Genomic DNA, 22,968 nt, shown 5'->3' on the forward strand with positions numbered 1-22,968 from the left:
TAAAAACAAAAATATTTATTCCAACTAATTAGCATTCACTGCGAAAAGACAGTCCTTTAACAATGGAGGCACGTGGACAACTCACATCAATCAACCCATTAATGACCCAAGGGAATGAATTTAGCGGGGAGATCAAACTATTAAACAGAGCAAGACAAGTGAAAACCTGCAAATAAGTTCAGTTTTAAAATTGAGAGTTTCTCTTGTCGTTTGGGAAATGCATGTGCTCAAGAAAACAAGTACCGTACCGTTGCCGCATCAAGTTGGTTCCCCATCAATGAATAGAGACCAAATGTGAACAAAGAGAAAAGAGTTGGTGTTGTTGCCCAAAAGAATACACACCATGCATCCAAATACTTCCGAGTCTAATAAAAATAAAAGTAAAATAGTTGAGGAATTAATCTTGACAAATTGAATGAAACAGACACCCTAAATATTGTATCACTGTAATTACTGTAGGAATTAAAGAAAGATTTCTACCGATAAGTGTTTCACTTCCGATGATCGGGTCTCCGTCAACCAACTAGTAAAAAGAAGTTCCCATGCATACATTTTCAAAGTGCGCATAGAAGTCAAAATTTCTCCTGTCCTTCTAATCCTGCCAAAGAGCAACATGTTAAGATGTAGCAATTTCTAGACAGTATACATGATCCTTACCCTTCTTTGTTACAAAAGAAACCTTTAAACATAATGAGAAAAGATACACGTCCAATAGTGAACGTCTTTCATTCACCCTTTCTTTTGTTTTTTTTCTATTTATTAGTTGTTTACATAAGTTAGCCACTTCCCAATATTTTTGTCGACTACTTGATGAAACCAGACTCCACTTGATTATTCACAAACTGGGTCATTTCTGTCATTGTCATGCAAAACACTAGGATGAAATGTTGTTGAATCATCACTAGTATCAGGGTCTAGATGTTTTTGAGGTATTATGATATCCAACTCTCTTGTTTGGAGATATAGAACCCTGCATTAAATTGAGAAACTTTTCAGGAGTTCTTCCTCCTGAAAAAATAGAATCATCTAAATAGCTTGCCTAAGATTTCTTATATCAACTTCAAGTTCCTTAGAATTAATAGCTAATTTGATCATATATCTTTCCTTGACTTCGTAAAACCAAAACTTTGGATGCTTTGTTTCTAATATGGTTTAAGGATGGGGCATCCCAAACTGTGTTCGTTTGTTTGAAACAATGTTTTACTTGAGTATTTTGGGCAATTCATATTCACTTTTTTTTTTTAATCAGAAATTTGTGTGTAACTTCATTCCTTACAACAGTCCAGGTTCATTCTTTATGGACAAGAATTTGAAGAGCCGGTTCTATCTAAACTGCACAAAGGAATGTCTTCAAAACAATCGGTGAAATCCATGCAGATAGCCTCAACAATTGGGAAAGATGCTTTTGGGGGAAAATGGTATGGGAACCAAGGACAATGAGACTCAAACCAGATAACTACAGAAATTTCATCAATACATGAGGAGTATTCCAAGTAGCGGTATTTTCTTTCCTTAATATATTGTCCCAAACTCGACTTTCCTTCTTGGACATACCAAATAATTTGGAATTTATTCACTCAAAAAAAACTAATTTGGAATTACATAGTTTACAAATTCCTTGTCATAGATAGAAGGTTTAAACCAATCAACAGCCCCTATGAGTAGTTAGTTGCTGTTGAGACTAGCCGCTCATACCTTCATCACATATCTTCTCTGATGATAAGAAAAATGAATGGTTGGCTCAGTTTGCACATAGCACCTTCCACTAGTTTCACAAATACCAGAATAGTAATCTCAAATTGATGAATTTTTTTGCAATTAAAATTAAACTACCAGAGGTTCATGCTTTTGTATGATACTAACAGTTTCAATGATTAAAAGCCTTCCAAAATTGACACCCAAAAGACACCAAACTTCTGGACTGGAATTTTTAAAAAAGGGAGCAATCTCCGACTTTAGTTTCAGCCAGCTTTGGTAACAGTTTTTTATTTTATTTAATAATTAAATTAACAAAATTCATTAAAGATGCCAACCCACTTTGGTAACAGTTCAATGAAGAAAAGATTATTGAAGAATGGAAAAACCAGAAGGTTGCAAGCCAAAGAAACCATAGACGTCAAGGAATCGGTTACCAGATATAGTGTTGGCAATTTCTGTATACAAAATTTCAGGTAGGTTGTTTAGCCAACCAGCATTGATCGTGTTCATGAGATGTTTGTTGAAAACCAACTGAAGCTATATGTTTGGCTCGATGTGTTCAAATGGTAGTTCACTCATTGAGCATACTGTGTTAGTCTAGGACACATCTTTTTATGCTTTACCATAGTTTGTTTATATTTTAGTTCAACATGTTTTATATTTCATTCATTTAAAAACAGAACCAAAATTAAAACCAAGAGCCCGACGCTCAAAAATAGCTCAAGTGGCTCAGATCTAAAAGTTATGCAGAATTCCAAAGAGCCGTACTTGATACCCGATTGATGGCTGATCAAGCAGGATTCTGATCTAGGCTTGCAAAAGCTAAGAGAAGGTCATTCAAAGGGCACTCAAGCGGCACGTCAATTTTTGGAATCCATGTGAAACTTGTTTTCTACGAAACTTAAAAAGGGCAACTCTATTCTTTGTCAAGTACATACAAAACTTTGTGGTTCCCTAGCCTCCCTAGAATTCCAAGGCTTTCACAACTCTCACCTGCATAAACAAACTGAACAGAGATCTGAATATTCTTTTGGACCAAAACTTCTAAATACTTTTCAAATTGTATTTTCTGGAAAAACCCAAACACTCGGACCTTTGCATTTTTGCATTGGTTCTTTGCCAAACATTGTTCAGAACCTTGCTGCTGCATTATGACATCAAAGCAAGGAGTTCTGTGGTTATGCAAACCAAAATCAAGAGAAGGCTAGTTAAGCTTGGAACCACCTCAAGCATGGAGATCAAACAAGAAAGTTGAGGTACAAGACTCTGATTCGAGGGCTAACCAGGTTGGGTTGTAAGTCTTCAATTGTCTTGTAATTATCTATTGATACTAGACTGTTTGCCAGCAAGGTTATCATGGTTTTTCCTTATGTTGTATTCGGATGGGGGATTTGGAAAGTGATTTGGAAAGGGAAAGGGAAAAAGTAGGTGGAATATGAATAAAATATACCTCCATTTCATCTCGTTTCACACACATCTTGTCCCTTTCCCTTTCCAAATCCCTTCCTAAATCCCCCAACCAAACACAACGTTAGGGATTGTTGCTCCTATGGTTTTCTATGTATATCATTGTGCTTTTTCTTTGTTCTAATTATTGCAATATTGTGTGGTAGGTTTGGTTGAATTGATTAACTAATATATTGCCGGTTCCAGTTAAACTTTTAAATTGGTAGTAATCCTAGAGTTTGGCCTATCAACTGGTAGGAATCCGTAACACCTAACCAAGATCGGTGAGACACAAAACACATAAAAGGACAAACTCACAAGAATGATAAATCACACGCACACACAAAAAACACAAGGTTTATATGGTTCACCCCAAAAGTAGGACTACATCCACGATTTTTGCAATTTTCACTATGATCAGAAAGGTTACAAAAGATTACAAAAATAGCTGCCTCCCCTCAACTATAAACACAGAGAAATTAGGGCAACAGGTCACAAGTGTCGGGTAGTTAGTGTTTAGTACTAATCAAGATCCACACTACCCCAACATTAACCCCCTTCAAGACACAAACTCAATTCGCCTCTGAACTTTCAGAGTCACTTATAGAACCATTCAATATCGCTAATCAAAAATCACTTCATGGAACCAAGAAATTGCTTGCTTTTTTAGTAGGGAATATCCCTCAACTACAAAAGAGAGGAAACTTGCATCTGATATCATGTTCAAAATTTTAGCTTCCTCCTGATTTCATCATAATTGAAATTTATAGATTAAAATGTAATTTGTGACGCAATAAAAGAAAAGTCATTATCAATGTGAGAGTAAGACTCATAACATCCTAGATTAGTTTCCAACAAGTAACAGTTCACAACACTGACAACAAAAATTTCAAAAATACTAAGAGTAATCATAAAGAAACAATAGACTAGGTGAAAACCACAACTATATGCCAAATATGGATGGTCCCCAACAAAAGTCCACTAGGCTGCTGCTACTTAAGCCAGTGAATATTCTTAAATGGGCCTCAACAAATTAAGTGATTATAGAATTGAATTATCTGTGTTTAAGCACATCAACTCAATTGTATATGCTGTCTTCCACAGTGTATTGATTCATAAGCTTAATAGTTAGAAGTCTTCACGTAATCTTGCAATTTTGGGGTGAACATAGTAGAGGCTTGGTACTAACTATATATTCAAATTTAGGAGAAAATCAGTATCAAAATTTTGCAAACTCCTCTAACATTACAGAAGTATATAGAATAAATTACATACCTCTCATCCTTTTGCTCCATCATTTTGTTGGTCGCACTTGCAATCGATTTAGCAATCCATCTATTCACTACACAAGATATTTATTTAGAAATGCATGTCTATGCCCTAGAGATAAAAACCCACAACAATTTGGAAATATGTCAAAAGGAGCACTTTTACGAATTCAACAAGACAATTATGGAGAATTTTGTAGAATGTTTGAACACTATTTTAACATGACAGCCTGTATAGTAGTGTCATTAGTCATATACAAGTGTCCCAGTGGACCAATGGAACCGGAGGTTTCTTTTGTGGTGCTACCTAGCATTGAAAATAATCTGAAAAATAATGGCTACTTAAAAGTATAAACAAGTCATAGAACTTTAAAACCATACAACCAAACATAAACACAATAACAATATAATTATAATTTCAAAGACCCATAGGGAAAGGTGCAAGGTTCCAGCAGTGCAAGTACGTAGAGAGAAGTGTGCCAAATGGATTAGAAAAACAAAATAGTAATTGAATTGGAAAATACTGTAAAAATAAATAAATAAATAAAAAAGAAAAAAATAAGAAATAAGAAGAAGAAGAAGAAGAAGAAAAGGAATTGATTGCAACAACAATGATTAACAATAGCAGCAATGATAATAGTAACAATAGACATAACAGCAATAGAGGTGACCATTGGTTCAATGGTTAAGACTTATTCTAATAACCTTGAAGTTATGGGTTCAAGTCATAGGGCCACCACTTTGTACATTATGCCAAAGGTTAGGTGTGCACTCAATCTTTCTCCTCCCAAACACACATTAATGTGTACTAATTGAGCGTTGTTTTTTTTTAGCCATAACAGCAACTTATTTTACACATTTGAAGATTTGGGTGGGTTCTAGAAGGTGTGGGCTCATTACGCCTTCACTTATTTGAATACATCTTATTTCTATCAGAAAGGTTTCTCATTTTTCTTATTGCGCATTCCACTTCTTCCAAAACATTTTTACTTTTACCAGGAAAACAAAAAAGAAATAACAACACAATAAAGAGAAGAATTATTGTCATTATCACCATGATCATTAGTTTCTAGGAACTAATCAAGGCATCAACACCTCTCTTATAGAGCTCTATTCTCCTCTCGGCTCAGGAGATCTCCACTACCACCCTCTCTCTTCTAAGAGTGCCTCAGTTCTCTCCTCCACCTCCGGTGATCCCGTGCCAGCTAAGCGCCTACCATCTTCCTAGATCACCTTGTTTCCCAAAACTCAATCACTCACATTATACTCCACCGGGTAAGAGTGGAACTCACTAAGCATGGTTCTTCGAGTCTCTCAGGCAAACGTGTTAATCTGTCTATACATAATTATGTACAGAGCATACAATCAATGAGACCATTCTAGCATTCTTATCTTTCCACTGTTTCTTCTCTTCTAAGCATTTGTATATCTCAAAGCCTTTTTCTTATTTGAAGAGATATAGAATCAAATGAGAGGGATTGCAGTTTCCAAGCTTTCCCACAATAAGATTCATATTTGACAAGACACATTAACAATTCCAAGGGTTAGCAAACTGCTCCCACAATATTGACCAAATATTGACAGAGGGAACTATTACAGAAATTTGTACAGATGCTAATAACTTCATCAAGAAGTGTAAGTAGACATAAGCATATGGGCAGCATATTGATGCATATCTGCAGCGTAAGTAGGCAGGCATAACAAGCACCGGAACAAATGAATGAGAGAGAGGAGGGGAGACAGAGAGGGAGGGAGAGAGAGAGAGAGAGAGATTATAAATGATCATTGCAGATCTTTTACAATGAGTGAATAAGTGACAAATATTTGTACCTGGTATTAACAAGATGGTAATCGCAATTCCAGAAAGAAAAGCATACTTGACCTGTGTATACAGTAGAAACAATGCAACTCCAATTTGAAAAGGCAAGCTGAAAATTTTGCACAAGAATTAGAATTGTTTGAAGAATCAAACAAAAAGTCAATCTATAGATACAAAAAGAATTGTTGTCATACATACAGAGTATAAAAATATGTGAAGCTCTTTTGGGATGTGTAAAAGTTGCATGGTGATTCTAGATTTTTTGCAATTTTTACCTCTTATGGACAGCCCATATGGCTGTCATTAGCATAACCCTTTTTTAGACCATATACAGTTACCATGATATCAACTACTAACCATAAACACTACTAACTAAAATTTATCACTTGCAATTAGATTTTAAAAAGATTGGACATCGAACTAACATCAGCATCATATACCCACTCAGATGCCTAGATAAGGGAAGATGCTCTCAAAGATTCATGCTGCATGTATACCATTGAGGTGGACACCAAATTCATTCTCACATTTATCAATTTTTAATCTTTCTATATAATATATTTGTATCAATCATTTGGCATTAGTTTAAAAATTGGTTGGCAATTCAATCTTAAGTTGGATCTCAATTTTGGCCCAACACAAATCCAGGCTATCACTAGTCCTAAATTTAAGTGGGTAGTAGAATGCCTTCATGGCTGTAATTTCTCCATGGTTATTGTATTTAAGTTTGTGATCATACAAAATGTGCATCAAAAGGCAGCAATGTCATCCCTAAGGGGTAACATTGTAAAAATAAGGAAAGAGGAAACAATGAGCAAAAATGCAATAAACTCAAAAAGGGGAAGCAGTACATGATTGACAAATTCCAACAATACATGCACAGTTCTAAGGATTAACAAAGCCAAAATGGTTCAGTAGTTCTAGAACAGGAATATAATACACACGTTTTTTTCATTGTATAAGGTTGTTTATGAAGAAGGACCTTGAGATGAAAACAATTAGAAATGAATATTAAATTATAGGGCCCTTCATAAAAATTCAAGACAAGCTATTTCTTTTACAGCTTCTTTTATGTAAAGAAGAAAGTTGGGCTCTTTTTGCAAGTGTCAAAAGTTTCAAACAGCTATGCAAGCATGATAACAAGTCCCCATCATGCTAGCCACCACCAGGAAGAACTGTAGAAGTGTTCTACACACTTTAGCTCTTTCCAGTGGCTGAAAGAAAATAAATAAATAATAATAAATTCTAATAATCATGCATTTGCAGCAAACAGAAATTGGAATCAGCATTAATTAGCAAAATTAAAAGAAATTTTGGAATTTACATTAGTTGATTTTTTTTATTTTTTATTTTTTTTTTTGATAAATTTTTACATTAGTTTATTGTTAGAAATGCATGCATGAATTATTCCACATGGTTTCATAGTAATATTGCCTGAGATCATATATAGGCCTTATAAAAATGGAGACAGTGAGATAAGAAACCAGTTTGAATATAAAAGAAAGCCATCTACACCTTAAACTATCTCCATAAGCACATTGAAGGCAGTGTAGAGTGACTATCCTAAAGTGGATTGTTTTATTAATCATTGATAAAAAGTTGACAAGCCATGGAACAAACACAATGAAATTCATGGATCAGTAAGAATGCTTGGAAAAATGACCATACCCTACTTCTGCCCTTAAATCTGTAAATTGGAAATACTAGTTCTACAATAAAACAATTTAGAGGAGAAAACAATTTAAACTAACTTACAGAGGATAAGATGCATATATATTTTTTGTTAGAATTTACCATCACCTACCACCACTACCACCTCACCTACTCCACTAAACCTAACCCACTACACCACTACCACCATCCACTACACCTATATCTATATAAGGAACCATTTGTAATAGACAGAAAATCAATCAATTCAACAATCAATAATACATCTATTTTTACATGGTATCAGAGCTATAAGATTTAGCCTATACTCCTTTCTTTCCGGCGGGCAGCCGGCCGGCAACCTTGCCTTAGCTGCCCGCTGGAGTTTTTTTTTTCAACACATACCACAAACACATACCAAGAAGCTCTCCACGCCGCCGCTGAAGACGGTGTCGGAAACCGACGACCTCGTGAAGCCGAGGGAGATCACTCCCCTCTTCCACAGAAACCCTCATCGACCCAAACGACCTCCTCCGGGTCACTCTCCTGACACCACCGCCGTCTACAGCAGCGAAGCTCTCCACAATGGCTGTTCCGAGAGCATCAACCGTCTTCCCAACCCTCTGCATCGCCGCGATTCTCTTCTCGATCTCGCTCTTGCAGCTGTTTTTAGCTTCGAGGAAGATGGCGGTGCGGAGGAGGCAGCAGAGGAAGTTGATAGGAAACGCCGCTTTCTCGGACGGTAAGCGTGCGACGATGGATTCAAGAAGCTCTCTCTGGTTAAAACTGGCGTTGGCGGAGTCGCTGGAATCTGACGACTTCTTGCCGGCGATCGACTCGGAAAGTTCGCCTCATTACAAGCCTTAATGCTTGCGAAATCAACGCATCTCTGCACAATCTTGAGTTCCTCAGCACTGTGTAGGATCAAAGGACTGATAATTGATTATGTGGAAAGCATCCCCACTCTTTCAATCCCACCACTCATTCTCTCTCTTCTATTTCTATGTTAGAATTTCCCATCTTTACCTTCACCTACTCCACTACACACTCCACTTCACCTACCTCCACTTCACCACACACTCCACTTCACCTAACCCACTATCACCTCCACTACACCTACTACCACATTTTCTTCTATATATAGATTGTATAGGAATTGTAATTAATCAATCTTGTAATATATCAATCAATAATATACATCAACTTTTACATGGTATCAGAGCGATAAGATTTAGGCTTGTATTTTTTTCTCACCGGCGGGCAGCCGGCCGGCAACCTTGCCTTCGCTGCCCGCTGGAATTTTTTTACACATACCTTGCTTGATCACAAGCCTCTCTCACCTTCGGCCACATTTCCGACTGTAACTCCGGCACCTCCTACTTCATATTCCGCTCCACCGGCAACTCCACCACCATCTACAGCAGCGAAGCTCTCAACAATGGCTGCTCCGAGAATCTCGATCTTCTTCGCAGCCCTAACCCTCTCGTTGCTGGTGTATTTGGCTGAGTCGAGAAGCGACTCGAACTCGGTGTACTCGCCGTGCGCGGACACCACGATCCAGAAGTCCGACGGGTTCAGCTTCGGGATCGCGTTCTCAGCTAGGGGTGACCTCTTCGTCAACACATCGGCCCAGTCTAATTATGTGAAAGTTTGGGAGGGAAACTTATATGGGCAGAGACAAGGCCAGCCTGTTTTTTTATTGTTTAGTTTTCCGGGCGATGAATCAGCATGGTTTTCTTGGACAGCTACAAGAAAAGAAGCTTTGTGCAGTGATACAGTTACCATCACAGACATTGATGTTATCTGTTACCGATAAAGCCTGCCGCTTGATTGGAAGGCTTTTCCCTTCGGATATGGTTGTGTTCAAGCCACAGATATCGAGTCAGCAGCAAAAGCAACAACTTCCCCACATGCACTTTATGATAACATTATTTTTATTTTTTTTCTTTTTTAATTCCACCCACTTTCATCATTTCTCTGATTCCATTACTTTAACAGCAGCAAAAGCAACAATTTCCCCACATGCACTTTATGATAACATTATTTTTATTTTTTTTCTTTTTTAATTCCACCCACTTTCATCATTTCTCTGATTCCATTACTTTAACCCCACACCTCTCTCTACCCAGCACCCACGAGAGCCCATGCTTTCCTCCTTACTATATTCTTATTATTATTATTATTATTATTCTTAGTATTATTACACCAAAAAAAAAACCAACAAAAAAAAAAAAAAAACCGAAATATCTATTATTACACCAAACAAAAAAAAAAAAAAAACAAACAAACAAACAGCAAACACCAAACCATCTTTTATTCATCTCAGGGATCAACCCCGATCACAATTTTACACACAACCAAAACACCACAAAAAAAAAAAAAAAAAAAAAAAAAAAAAAAAACAACAACAACAACAACAACAACAACAACCAAAACACATAGCTTTGTTTTCTTTTCTGCAGGTGGCCACACACCGACATCCCTTCTCTACTCTGCCGCCGGTCTCTTCTTTTTGCCTCCGTCCTGGGCGGTCCTTGACGGTGCTGCCTCCGTGCTTCCTAGGCCACCCAGCAAGTTGCCTCCTGCCTGCTCCTCCACTGCAGCATATGGCGGCCCTCCAAATCGGAACATCACGGTGGCCTTCCGCTTCAGCTCCTTATTTTCCGCCTTTAGCACACTTATCTCTGCTCGCGCATCCTTATACATGCGTTGGAGCAGAGCCAGCTGGGAGTTTAAATGCTGCACTTCATTTGTCCTACTCTGCAGCCGGTTCGACAAATTTGTGACCGCCGTCATGCTTTCCACACATGCCTTCAGAGTATACTGATTGGCCTCAATATCAGTTTGCCCCGCCATTTTTTGCTCCACCGACCGCATCGGAAAGTTCAATGGAGCAAAACCAGAGGTGTTTGGTTGAGGTTCACTGGCCACCGCACCAGTTATTTCTCTTGTGGGCTCGTTCAGTTCTGGAAAGAGCGTGAGCAGGTTCTGGGTAGCTGGACGGGAAGAAGAGGCCATGTTTTGGGTTGCTCAGTGTTTCAGCGAAATAGCAATTTCAGACTGGTAATGTTCAGAAGGGTTGGTGACAGAATGGCAACAAAGTGTTCCACAGTTTCTCTCTCCGCAGAGGCAGAGTTTTTTAAGCGAAGGGTTGGTTTCAGAGGTTTCAGAATGGTATGCCTCAGCCTCAGCCTCAGCCTCAGCCTTCGTCTTGGTTAAATAGCCGAGGCAGCCACGCGTATCGCGCGCCTCTTGCCGCCCGACAAACTGGCACGCCTTTTCATGGCACATCTTTTGATAAAGTGGACACGCCTTTTGATGGCACGCCTTTTGATGGCACGCCTTTTTGATGAATTGGGCACGCCTTTTGATGGCACGCCTTTTGACAAAATTGGGCACACCTTTTGAGGGTGCGACTTTTTAAGGGTCCGACAAGACTCTGTAAACTGTCCCGACATTTGATACCGGTTAGCTTTTTTAAGGGTCCGACAAGACTCTGTAAACTGTCCCGACATTGATTCCGGTTAGCTCCTTTATGGGTCCGACAAGACTCTGTAAACTGTCCCGACATAGATTCCGGTTAGTTTCTACAAGGGTCCGACAAGACTCTGTAAACTGTCCCGACATAGATTCCGGTTAGTTTCTACAAGGGTCCGACAAGACTCTGTAAACTGTCCCGACATTGATTCCGGTTAGTTTCTACAACGGTCCGACATGACCCCGTAAACTGTCTTCTACATCTGACACGACCACACAGTGTCTGCTTCAACGGTCCGACATGACCCGGTAAACTGTCTGCTACAACGGTCTGACACGACCATACCGTGTCTCCTATCCTGTTTTATTTTATTTATCAGTTTATTTTTTTGTTTTGTAACTCTCTCCAAACTCAAGTTGGTTAGTTTCTCTCCTCCTTGAGTTTGCGGGGGGCTGTTAGAATTTCCCATCTTTACCTTCACCTACTCCACTACACACTCCACTTCACCTACCTCCACTTCACCACACACTCCACTTCACCTAACCCACTATCACCTCCACTACACCTACTACCACATTTTCTTCTATATATAGATTGTATAGGAATTGTAATTAATCAATCTTGTAATATATCAATCAATAATATACATCAACTTTTACATTCTACTTTCCAACCAAACACGCTTTACACACCATACCACCCAACTTTCTTTTTCTTATTTTATCACACATATTTCCAAAGGAGACAGCCCATGTGAAGAGAGAGATACCCATTCACGGCAGGCCATTTTTTTTTACATTCACTTCCAAATTAAAAAAAAAAAAAAAAAAACAAAAAAAAAAACAAAAAAATATATATATATATATTTATATATATATATATTCTGAATCCCACCTTTTCTTGTATAGATATTTGGATCTCTTTCTTTTGGACAGTTTGCCAACACTATCTCTCTCACCAAAAAAAAAAAAAAAAAAAAAAAAAAAAAACAATAATTTACACATTTGCACAACACCCATATTTTATTCATCTTCGGGATCAACCCCGATCACATTTTTACACCAAAAAAAAAAAAAAAAAAAAAAAAAAAAAAAAATACAACAACACACCCCCAGTGGGATTTTTCTTCTCTACTCTGCTGCAGGCCTCTTCTTCTTGCCTCCGTCCTGGACGGCCCTTGCCGGTGTTGCCTCCGTGTTTCCTTGTCCACCGAGCACGTTCACTCCCCCATACTCCTCCACTGCAGCATATGGCGGCCTTCCAAATCGGAACATAACGGTGGCCTTCCGCTTAGGCTCCTTATTTTCTGCCTTCAGCACACTTATCTCTGCTCGCGCATCCTTATACATGCGTTGGAGCAGAGCCAGTTGGGCGTTTAAATGCTGCACTTCATTTGTCCTACTCTGCAGCCGGTTCGACAAATTTGTGACCGCCGTCATGCTTTCCACACATGTCTTCAAAGTATACTGATTGGCTTCCACATCCGACTGCACTGCCATTCTTTGCTCCACAGACCGCATCGGAAAGTTCAACGGAGTAAACTCCGGGGCGCTTGGTTGAGGTTCCAGTGCCACCGCACCAGTTGTCTCTCTTGTTGACTCGTTGAGGTCGGGAAAGAGAGTGAGCAGACTCCGGGAAGATGACGCCATTTTCTGGGCAACAGAGTGTTACAGAATATCTCTCGCAACAGAGTGTTACAGACTCTCTCTCTCTCAGCACAACGAAGAGTTTTTCAGACTCTCTCTCTCAGCACAACGAAGTTTTTTTTTTTCAGAGGTTTTTTGCAGCTTTTCTCTGCCTCAGCCTCAGCCTCCGTCTTATAGCCGAGGCAGCCACGCGCATCGCGCGCCTCTTGCCACCAGCCGACAAACGGGCACGCAAGCCAAGGCGCCCACGTGCCTCGCCATCATGTCTGGCTCATTTTTTGATGAATTGGGCACGCCTTTTGATGGCACGCCTTTTGAAAAATTGGGCACACCTTTTGAGGGTGCGACTTTTTAAGGGGTCCGACAAGACTCTGTAAACTGTCCCGACATTGATTCCGGTTAGCTCCTTCAAGGGTCCGACAAGACTCTGTAAACTGTCCCGACATTGATTCCGGTTAGCTCCTTCAAGGGTCCGACAAGACTCTGTAAACTGTCCCGACATTGATTCCGGTTAGTTTCTACAAGGGTCCAGGAAGACTCTGTAAACTGTCACAACAACTGTCACAACATTGTCTGCTACAACGGTCCGACATGACCCCATAAACTGTCTTCTACATCGGTCTGACACCGCCATCCAGTGTCCTCTACACCGTTATGACACCACCATACAGTGTCCTCTACAACGTTATGACACCCCCATACAGTGTCCTCTACAACGTTATGACACCACCATACAGTGTCCTCTACAACGTTATGACACCACCATTCAGTGTCTTAACCAATGGTCTGACACGACCATACAGTGTCTCCTATCCTTTTTTATTTTTATGTATTTTCTTGTTTTGTTCCTCTCTTCAAACTCAAGTTGGTTAGTTTCTATCCTCCTTGAGTTTGCGGGGGGCTGTTAGAATTTACCATCACCTACCACCACTACCACCTCACCTACTCCACTAAACCTAACCCACTACACCACTACCACCTCACCTACTCCACTAAACCTAACCCACTACACCACTACCACCATCCACTACACCTATATCTATATAAGGAACCATTTGTAATAGACAGAAAATCAATCAATTCAACAATCAATAATACATCTATTTTTACATTTTTTGATAAATAAATGCAATATTATTAAAGAAACTGCATCAAGATGATGCAAAAGAATACAACACGAGATAAGATGCATATATATGGTTGGAAAAGCATAATAAAAGTAAATTATGACCTCCACATATCATAAAGACTGTTAAACAAGTTGACAGTTCGATCAGCATCTATAGACATGAACGTCTGAATTTCCCCTTCAGAAAATTTTGACCTTTCTGCCAGGCTAACGCATAGGCACTGGAAAAAATGCATAAAATAAAAATAATAATAAATAACAAAATGAAGATAAGAAATAAAGTTCTATTACATAAAGTAAACTGAAGTCATAAAGATATAAAAGGACACAACAAAAGAACAGAAATATGAAGTTGAAGATTGTTTTCACTATCCATCCATAGAAAGAAAAAAAAGAAGCTGAGCTCATATTCAATTCAGAGTTTTACTATAGGATGGAAAGTATGACATATAAAACATGGATGAAAGCAATTCAACTTCAAATATAAGGTAGAAAACATGTATGTGAAAGGACATTCAGCAAACAAATGATTTAAGAGAATCAGTATTTCAACCATTTGAAAGCATGAAATTGCAACAGTGATTAGTTACTTCTAAACTTTCTTAACTGGCAGTAAGCCATGCAGATACTGAATGCTTCAAGCATAATAGACATATCAAAATTCAACAGAAGAATTATTGCTTTATCAAGCCACCTATTGTAAGGGTTGCTCTTTCGCAAAAGCATCATATGGCTGCATCCTACACTAGTAACTCAACTCAACTCAACAAGTCAAACCAAACTAAGCCTTGTGTCCCACTCAAATGGGTTCGGTTACATGGATCCTTTTTCACCATTATACTCTGTCAACAAGTATTTGTCCTAATTACTTGGGTTAGCTACACGGATCTCTTCCTCTAACCGGCTTTATTCTCAAGCATATCCTCAGTTAAGTTTAAGATAGTCGCATCCTCTCTTATCACCTCAATAAGCTGTGCATAACATATCAAAGGGGCTTCATTACATAGCTCCTGTTAGAAAGTTAAAAAGGAATAGAGAAGATATACCTTTCGATAGATAACGGTCATAATACTAGATCGCATCTTCAGCTTTAGTTTGGAAAGATGAAAAGTATATTGTGTATCAAGGAAGGACCTGAACCATTGAAAAAATATTCTCAAAATATTACAGCAGAAAGCAGTTAGTAGGATGACAAATGCATCAAAACAACCAACAATGTACAGACATGTAATTTTTATAGTGACAAAGACAATAATAAAAGAGAGCAACAGTGGTAAGATATAATTACTGAACTGTATGGATATGAAGGATATATATATGTATATGCGTGTTCTCTATTAGCACACAGCTGCTCTTCCTCCAATCTAAGATTAATATTGACCACACAAACCAGGACCGTAAAAATTTTGGCTGAGATTAATATCTTAATTATTATATTCTTACAACCAACAACATTTTATAAAGAATCCACAAATACTCAACACTAGAGCTTCATAAGAAAGTGAACCAATGTAATGAAAAAAATATTTTAAAAAAAAAGACTGCACCAAGCATAAGGGTTCCTAAGTGCCTTATATTTTGGGACAAGTGGGAAGTCCAAATCTACAACGAGCATTCCTGCAAGGATGTAATGATGAAGATGGGGGTTTTTCGTCATTGTGTATTAATCTAAGAAGCATGGACACAGATACGAATGCAAATATGGAACATAAGGATTTCAAAAAAATGGGGACACGGTGGGGATACGACAATAAAATATGTTTTCATATACTTTTGTTTGCTATCTAGATTAATATTACATCCACAAACAATCAATATTAACAAAAAAACTAACTTTAATTCTGTTTTTTTTTTTTTTAAAAAAAAAAAAATCACTTTTAAAGTGACACTCACGGTTTATATCTTTTTTTTATAGATAACCTATTAAGTATTTAAATCTAAGAAAAAAATAATAAACATTCAATTCAACATTCATTAAAAAGCACTAAAGAAAATGGGAGAAAAAATAAGTTGGCATGGCCCTAGTGTGTCCTGAAGTGTCCCTGGCGTGTCCCTAGAAAATAAATTGATTAAGGGGACACACTACCCCGCCATGTCCGTATGTCTGACACAGCTACGGCACTTGTTTTGAAGTGTAAGTGCTTCATAGGTATTAATTCATGGTAAATACTCCATATCTAAAGAATTTTATAATGCAATTTTCTCATAAATTTAGAGTAATGATGTAGGACAATTTTAGAAAACTTGGCCTAAGGCTGTCTACAATTGTAATTGTAGTGGGTTTTGGCTGTGGGAAGCTTCTAGGGTTAGGGTTTTAAAAGGAAGAAGAATGTTTCTGGTGTTTAGAGATGAATAGGTGTGAAATTTAGTTTGATTTTCAAAAGTGGCAGCTTGTTGGATTTTCAAAGTAGAGGCTATTTACGGGCCCTAAACAATAAGTAATTTAGGGTTTAAATTGTTAGATGGAAGGCCAATATGTAGGAGAAAGGATTAGACTGGGCTAGAGCTTGATTGGGAAGGATTTCCTAGAATAGCACTTGGTATTTCGGCCAAAGAAGGAAGGAGAAGAAGAGGAGGAGGATGGACAGAAGGAAAGAGGTATTTCATCCTTGCAAGTGTTAAGACAAATTCACCCACACACAAGATAAAATAAGTACCTTCTAGACTGAACCTAGATTCAAATTGTTAACTAAAACCATAATTTGAATGATACATTCTTTTGAAATTTTCTATGAGAGAAAAAATAATTAAATATCTTCTTCTGTATCTATAGAACCAGTTTGAAGTAGATAGATTAGTGAAAAAAGTAACTGACAATGTAACTCTGCAAGAAAATAAAAATACTGAATTTTAATAAGATCATTATAATCTGAAAATAAGACTTACTTTAATACAGATGTAAGACCCAAGGAAATTGCAAGGATATAACCATCAAGATGCTGAGAACCTGATTCATTAAATAAATAAATAAAACCAACTGCATCAATGTAACGCCATTATAGGTCAATACTCCAAATTCTTGTTCTAAGCTGAAACACACACACAAACAAACAAAAAAAGGGTATAATTCTTGGCAACCCTCAGAAAGGAGATAGAATGCTTCTGAGACACTTCTGTTAACAATACTCCCACAGTGGATTTATGTGTAAATCATTCACTTAAAAGGCACCACAAAAAAAAAAAGAAAAAGAGAGATTATTTCCAAGTTAAAACACTGTATGCCAAATGCAATCATGTCTCCAAGCAAACATCAACACTAAATTTTTTTACAGAACCTATTTGTCCTATGGCCCTGTCCCTTCACAGCCTGGTAGTTGCATGAGTCAATCCTTACATACAAAGTAAGGTTTTAATAATGGGCATCAAGGACCCATTTTAAATCCAACTGCGTATTGTTGCTTAAAAGAATCAGGCTAAACTAGGGGTGCAACTCGGGCGGATTCGGTCGGGTTGGGAGGTTATCCAAGCCTGGCCTAAGTCGTGCTGAAACTTGTCCAGGCCCACGCCAGGCCCGAATTGTAACCCAAGGTTGCCTGCCCAAGCCCGACCCGAGTTAAACCCGAATTGTAAATGAATTTTAGGTTTTTTTTTTTTTTCCAGCTACATTATTAAATTATTAAAATTTGACTCTACTTATATACTTTAAATATGGAAAATCATCAATACCACCAAAACAAATAATTTATATAATGTAAGAGAGATACCGCTGTAGTAGTCCTTACAATTTATGAGTGAAAATAAAAAAAAAGTAAGATTTTATGTTATTCGTATATATAATAATATATATTCAATATGATTTAATAATCTAAATTACTTTAATATCATGTAATGGCTAATAATTTATATGTATATTTAATATTTTTATATATCTATATATGTATAATTCGGGCTTCGGATTGCTCGGGTCGTTTGATGTCTTTGCCCAAGCCCGTCCAAATTTAATTCGGGCTTTTGAATTTTTGCCTAAGCCCGTACCGAATTCAAAAATATCTTGTCCAAGCCCTAAAAAAATTCGGGCTGGGTTCAGGTTGCTCGGGTTGAGCCCGCCCAAGTTGCACCCCTAAGCAAAACACCTTTTTAGTCATGAGAACAAGTATCAGAATCAAAATGCACAACTTCAATGCTTTTAATCATCCAATTTGAATTGGACAAGAGCTCTGCAAAGACAACAGATGGCAGAATCAAAATGCACAACTTCAATGTTTTATAATTATTCATTTGAAGTTGACAGAAGCTCTGCAAAGACACTTTATCTTAACCTTTTTAGCCTTCTTAAATTGAACCATGACCCCTGCAACCAGATTCAGATTAGTTTACCATGAAAAGACTGAGAGGCAAAATTTATCATATCATGCGCTTAGAAGTGGAGGCATATTACAGAAGGCATCAAATTTGACCCAAACAGTAATATTGAGTCTCAGAATAGTGATTATGATGCAATCTATGTTCTAAAAAATTCTGAAATTTAATAATATAGAAAATAACCAAGAAACCAATTTATCAACCCAAATTTAATGGAAAAGAAAAAGCTATTAGAATCAAACAAATTGCAAATTATGCAGTGACAGCATGAATCACATTGTCAGTCTCTTTTCAGCATTGCAGAAATAAGAACTGAATATAAGAACATATCAAATATATAAACCTTGTTGAAGAAATTGAAGCAGCTGATTGAGAAGCAGTGGTCCCACAAAACCCATACAATCATTAAGCACCTGCAAAAAAAAGTTATAATTTATCCAGTAGGAAAAGCATGAAATCCAAAGGTAATTGAGATGAGATCCTAGGTTTTAGCATTTGAAAGAATCCCACTCTTTTAAGCTTCCTTAATAGGTTCATTAAGTGATGAATCTCCATAAATTTCATATATTTAATCTATAGGCAACCATCAAAGTATTAGAATTGATGCATGCACTAGAAATATTTAATATCAGTTCTCTTCTTCAACATTGGCACTCTGGAAACAAGTAGAGACCATTCCATGTCCACCCATGTTGAGGGGGTCTAGTTTGGATGCTTCCATTAGAATCCACCATATTTGCATCAAAACAAGTAAATGAACAAGTGAATTATAACCTCTTGCTAGAATAGCTTCTTCATCATACCCTTCTGCATGGCAAACTTCAACACATCACAATTGCAAATACACCCAGAAGACCGTCATCTCCTTGTCTTGCAAGTACAACAAAAAGAGTACAACGAACAGAGAGGAAGACAAACAATGAAAATGACATTGCAAAAGTTAAGGTACCAAGATTGAAAAGTCTACCAACACTAAACTTGATCATTATACAATGATATCATTTCTACTTATCTTTTTTTTAATAAACAACAGCTTTTTTAAAAAAACTACATGTATTATAAATTAGAAATGGCTTTAAGAATCAAAACTCACAATGCGTGACATGTTTCACGAAAACGCATATTTAGATTTTACACAATCCTGCTGTTTGGGCAATGATGTAAGGCCCCGTTTGTTTGGAGAGTTAGAGGGGGGATTGGGATTGGTAGTGAGGTGGGACCCACTAACATTGTGTTTGTTTTGAGAATAGTGAGCTCCGGATTATAAATTCCCTTGGGGAGGGGATTCGGATGGGCCTCCAAGACTTGGTATTAGAAAAATAGTCCGCTAGACTAGAAATTTTTTATTTTATATATATATATATATTTTTTTTTTTTTGACATGTTGGCCATTTTTTTTTTTTTTTGTGATCATTAATGTATAATTTTTTGTATTTTTTGTTAAGAAAAAATCATTATTTTATTTGTTTTATTTTTTTCTGGAAATTTTTTATTTTTTTTTTATTTTTTTTTTTATTTTTTACATGTTGGGCATTTTTTTAAAAACATTAATGTTTAGGGTCTGTTTGGTAACGTTGACATTTTTAGTTTATATTTACAAAAATTTTATAAACTGGTTTTTGTTTATTTTTTGTTTATTTTTAGAAAAACATAAATTACAAACGCGTTTGGTAATTGAAAAAATGTTTAAAAAAATTTTAAAATATAAAAAAGAGTGAGAAATGGCAAGTGGTGGTAAGTGGCGGCGAAAGACGGTGGTGGAAAGTGGTGACGGTGGGTGGTGGTGGTGGGTGGGTGGGTGACGGTGGCGGGTGGTAGCGAGTGGGTGGTGGTGGCGGTGGCAGGTGGGTGGCGGCGGCGGTGGGTGGTTGGGTGACAGTGGCGGGTAGTGGGTGGTAGCGAGTGGGTGGTGATGGCAGGTGGTAGGTGGTGGTGGCAGGTGGGTGGCAGATAGCGGGTGGTGGATGGTGATGGTGGGTGGCTGGGTGGCGGGTGGTAGCGAGTGGGTGGTGGTGGTGGTGGTAGCGAGTGGGTGGTGGTGGTGGTGGTGGTGGTGGTGGTAGCGGGCGGGTGGTGGTGGCAGGTGGGTGGCGGATGGCGGGTGGGTGGTAGGTGGTGATGGTGGGTAAGTGGGTGACGGTGGTGGGTGGTGGGTGGTAGCGAGTGAGTGGTAGCGAGTGAGTGGTGGCGGGTGGTGGTGGCAGGTGGGTGGGGGATGGCGGGTGATGGTGGGTGGTGGCGGGTAGGCAGCGAATGGTGGTGGTGGTGGATGAGTGGGTGACGGTGGTGGGTGGTAGGTGGTAGCAAGTGGGTGGTGGTGGTGGTGGTGATGGTGGTGGGTGGTGGGTGGTGGTGGCAGGTGGGTGGCGGGTGGGTGGTGGGTAATGGTGGTTGTGGTGGTGGTGGTGGTGGTGGTGGTGGGTGGTGGTGGCGGTGGCGGGTGAGTGGCAGATGGCTGGTGGTGGTGGGTGGCTGGTAGTAGCAAGTGGGTGGTGAGTGGTGGTGGCAAGTAGGTGGCGGGTGGTGGCGGCGGGCGGTGGATGGTAGTGGCGGGTGGATGGTAGGTGGGTGGTGGTAGTGGTGGTGGTGGCGAGTGGGTGGCAGGTGGGTGGTGTGTGGTAGTGGCAGGTGAGGGTGGGTGGTGGGGGGTGGTGGCGGAAGACGGTGGTGGAAAATGGTGGCTGGTGGTGGCTAGTGTTGGATGGTAAAAAAAAAAAACTGAAAACTCAAAATGGAAACACATTTTTTGTGTTTTCATTTTTTGGCTAAATTTATAAACTGAGATCACTGATTTATAAATCAAAAATTTTGCCAAACAAGTTTTTACTTGAGTTTTTAAAATTTTTATAAATATAAACAGAAAACTAAAAACGTAAGTGTTACCAAACGGCACCTTAATGTTTTTGTATTTTTCTTATTTGTTTTATTATTTTATATTTATTTTATATAAAAATAATTTAACAATCCCTACACTAACAACTATCATCAAAACAAACACAATTTTATTTAATCCCCTCACTATCAATCCCCTCCATTCTACTTTTGAAAACAAACAGGGCCTAACTTCTGGATGAAATCTTAGCACACCGCAATCCGCATGCCTTTTCTTTCATGGAATCTAGTACAACCATCTCCTCCCAACACTTGATAATAATTAACAAGGCACCTTGAATTTGGGTCTTCCATGTTAAAGTCTGAACCCCAGTATAGCAAAGCTATACAGAGGTCCAAAGAGGGCAGGCATTGTCTCTAGCACTCAGTCTTGCTGAACCATGGAATACCAAAGATGCAAAACTACGCCAGTATTTAAAGTACCTCGCCTATCTACTTGACACGACCCTCATCTTTTACTGCAATCCATAAGAGATCTAAAAAAACCTCTTCCAAGGGGTGCTTCACTAACCAAATATCATACCCAAAGCTACCTATATACCCACACCACAACTATGAAGATAATGGCCTTGTTTGGTTTGGCTTTGGGAAAAAAAATTTGGAAATTTTTTTTGAAATTTTGTTTGGTTTGTAATTTTTCTCAAAAAAATTTCAAAATCACTCTCTCTCTTACACATTAATCAATCACTTTTTCTCCCTCCTCTCTCATTTTCAATCACTTTTTCTCTTGCATACATCTACTCAATTACAACAAAATATCAAATCATCCCAAACTCTCAAACTCCAAAACTATTTTCAAAATATACAACCAAACAAACTACAAAAATTTCTAAACTCTCTTCCCAAAATATTTTTTGAAAGCTTATCTCCCAAAGTCAAACCAAACAAGGCCAATGTGTTTCAAGAATTCATCTAAATACCTTTCCAGAAACCCGCCCCATATAATGCCTCCACTCCTCTCTTACTTCTCCCCCCTTGCCAAGAAAGGAAAAAGTTATTAATTATGATCTCCAACTTATTTTTCATCCCAAATACTTCCCATAATTATTCTTCTTTTTTATCTTTCGCATCCAATTCCATATAGTCACCAAACTCCACCACACTTAAAATGCTAAATTTTGCTAACATGGACAAGGGCAAAGATAATAACCTTATCTCCCTTCCCTATTTCTGCAACTCTTCCTCTTTGACAAAATCAAATTGATTTGAGTCTTCTTTAAAAGCAAAATATCTTCTTACCAATCAAATGAAAAACAACACAAATAAAATTTTGACTAATTATTCTTGTTTTACTTCACCGATCATATGCTACACAATCAGCAGTTTAACAGGAGAAATATAGAAACTAAAGGTAACAAAAAAAGAAATAATTCATTATTTCGAAAGTGAAAATAGTCATAAAAATTACTTGAAAGCACACACTTGCCCAGGTAGCATAGCCAATCAAAAGGAAAATAGCTACAATCAAAAGGGGCTCAAAGAGTATACAAACACACACCCACATAAGTGCATATATTTCAATAACCAACGATGGAAAAGGTAAAAGGGAGGTCTCACAAGTTAGCAACACATTGGTATAGACTAAACAGGTATTGGTGCAGCGTTTTTATTTTTCATTTTGTTCCTATTTTGGCTATCTA

General features: G+C 38.1%; 1 protein-coding gene across 6 annotated transcripts in view; it reads right to left on the reverse strand.

Annotated features, from left to right (window-relative positions):
• Positions 1 to 22,968, reverse strand: part of ABCC13 (multidrug resistance-associated protein 11) — a 103,162-nt gene that overhangs the window by 54,530 nt on the left and 25,664 nt on the right. For 4 of the 6 annotated variants that reach the window (XM_082908748.1, XM_082908747.1, XM_082908752.1 and 1 more), the window contains 9 exons: positions 18,780 to 18,849; positions 17,021 to 17,081; positions 15,181 to 15,268; positions 14,237 to 14,355; positions 6,243 to 6,340; positions 4,420 to 4,486; positions 481 to 598; positions 249 to 365; positions 86 to 166 (listed from right to left, as the gene is read on the reverse strand). In XM_082908748.1, coding sequence (XP_082764874.1) covers positions 86 to 166; positions 249 to 365; positions 481 to 598; positions 4,420 to 4,486; positions 6,243 to 6,340; positions 14,237 to 14,355; positions 15,181 to 15,268; positions 17,021 to 17,081; positions 18,780 to 18,849 — 819 coding nt within the window. The remainder of the gene's footprint in view (positions 1 to 85; positions 167 to 248; positions 366 to 480; positions 599 to 4,419; positions 4,487 to 6,242; positions 6,341 to 14,236; positions 14,356 to 15,180; positions 15,269 to 17,020; positions 17,082 to 18,779; positions 18,850 to 22,968) is intronic. The other 2 variants (XM_082908750.1, XM_082908749.1) reach the window with 1 other exon arrangement.

Source organism: Camellia sinensis, chromosome 15 (assembly GCF_055761805.1).
Source record: "Camellia sinensis isolate YWXY chromosome 15, ASM5576180v1, whole genome shotgun sequence".
Lineage (NCBI taxonomy): Eukaryota > Viridiplantae > Streptophyta > Magnoliopsida > Ericales > Theaceae > Camellia > Camellia sinensis.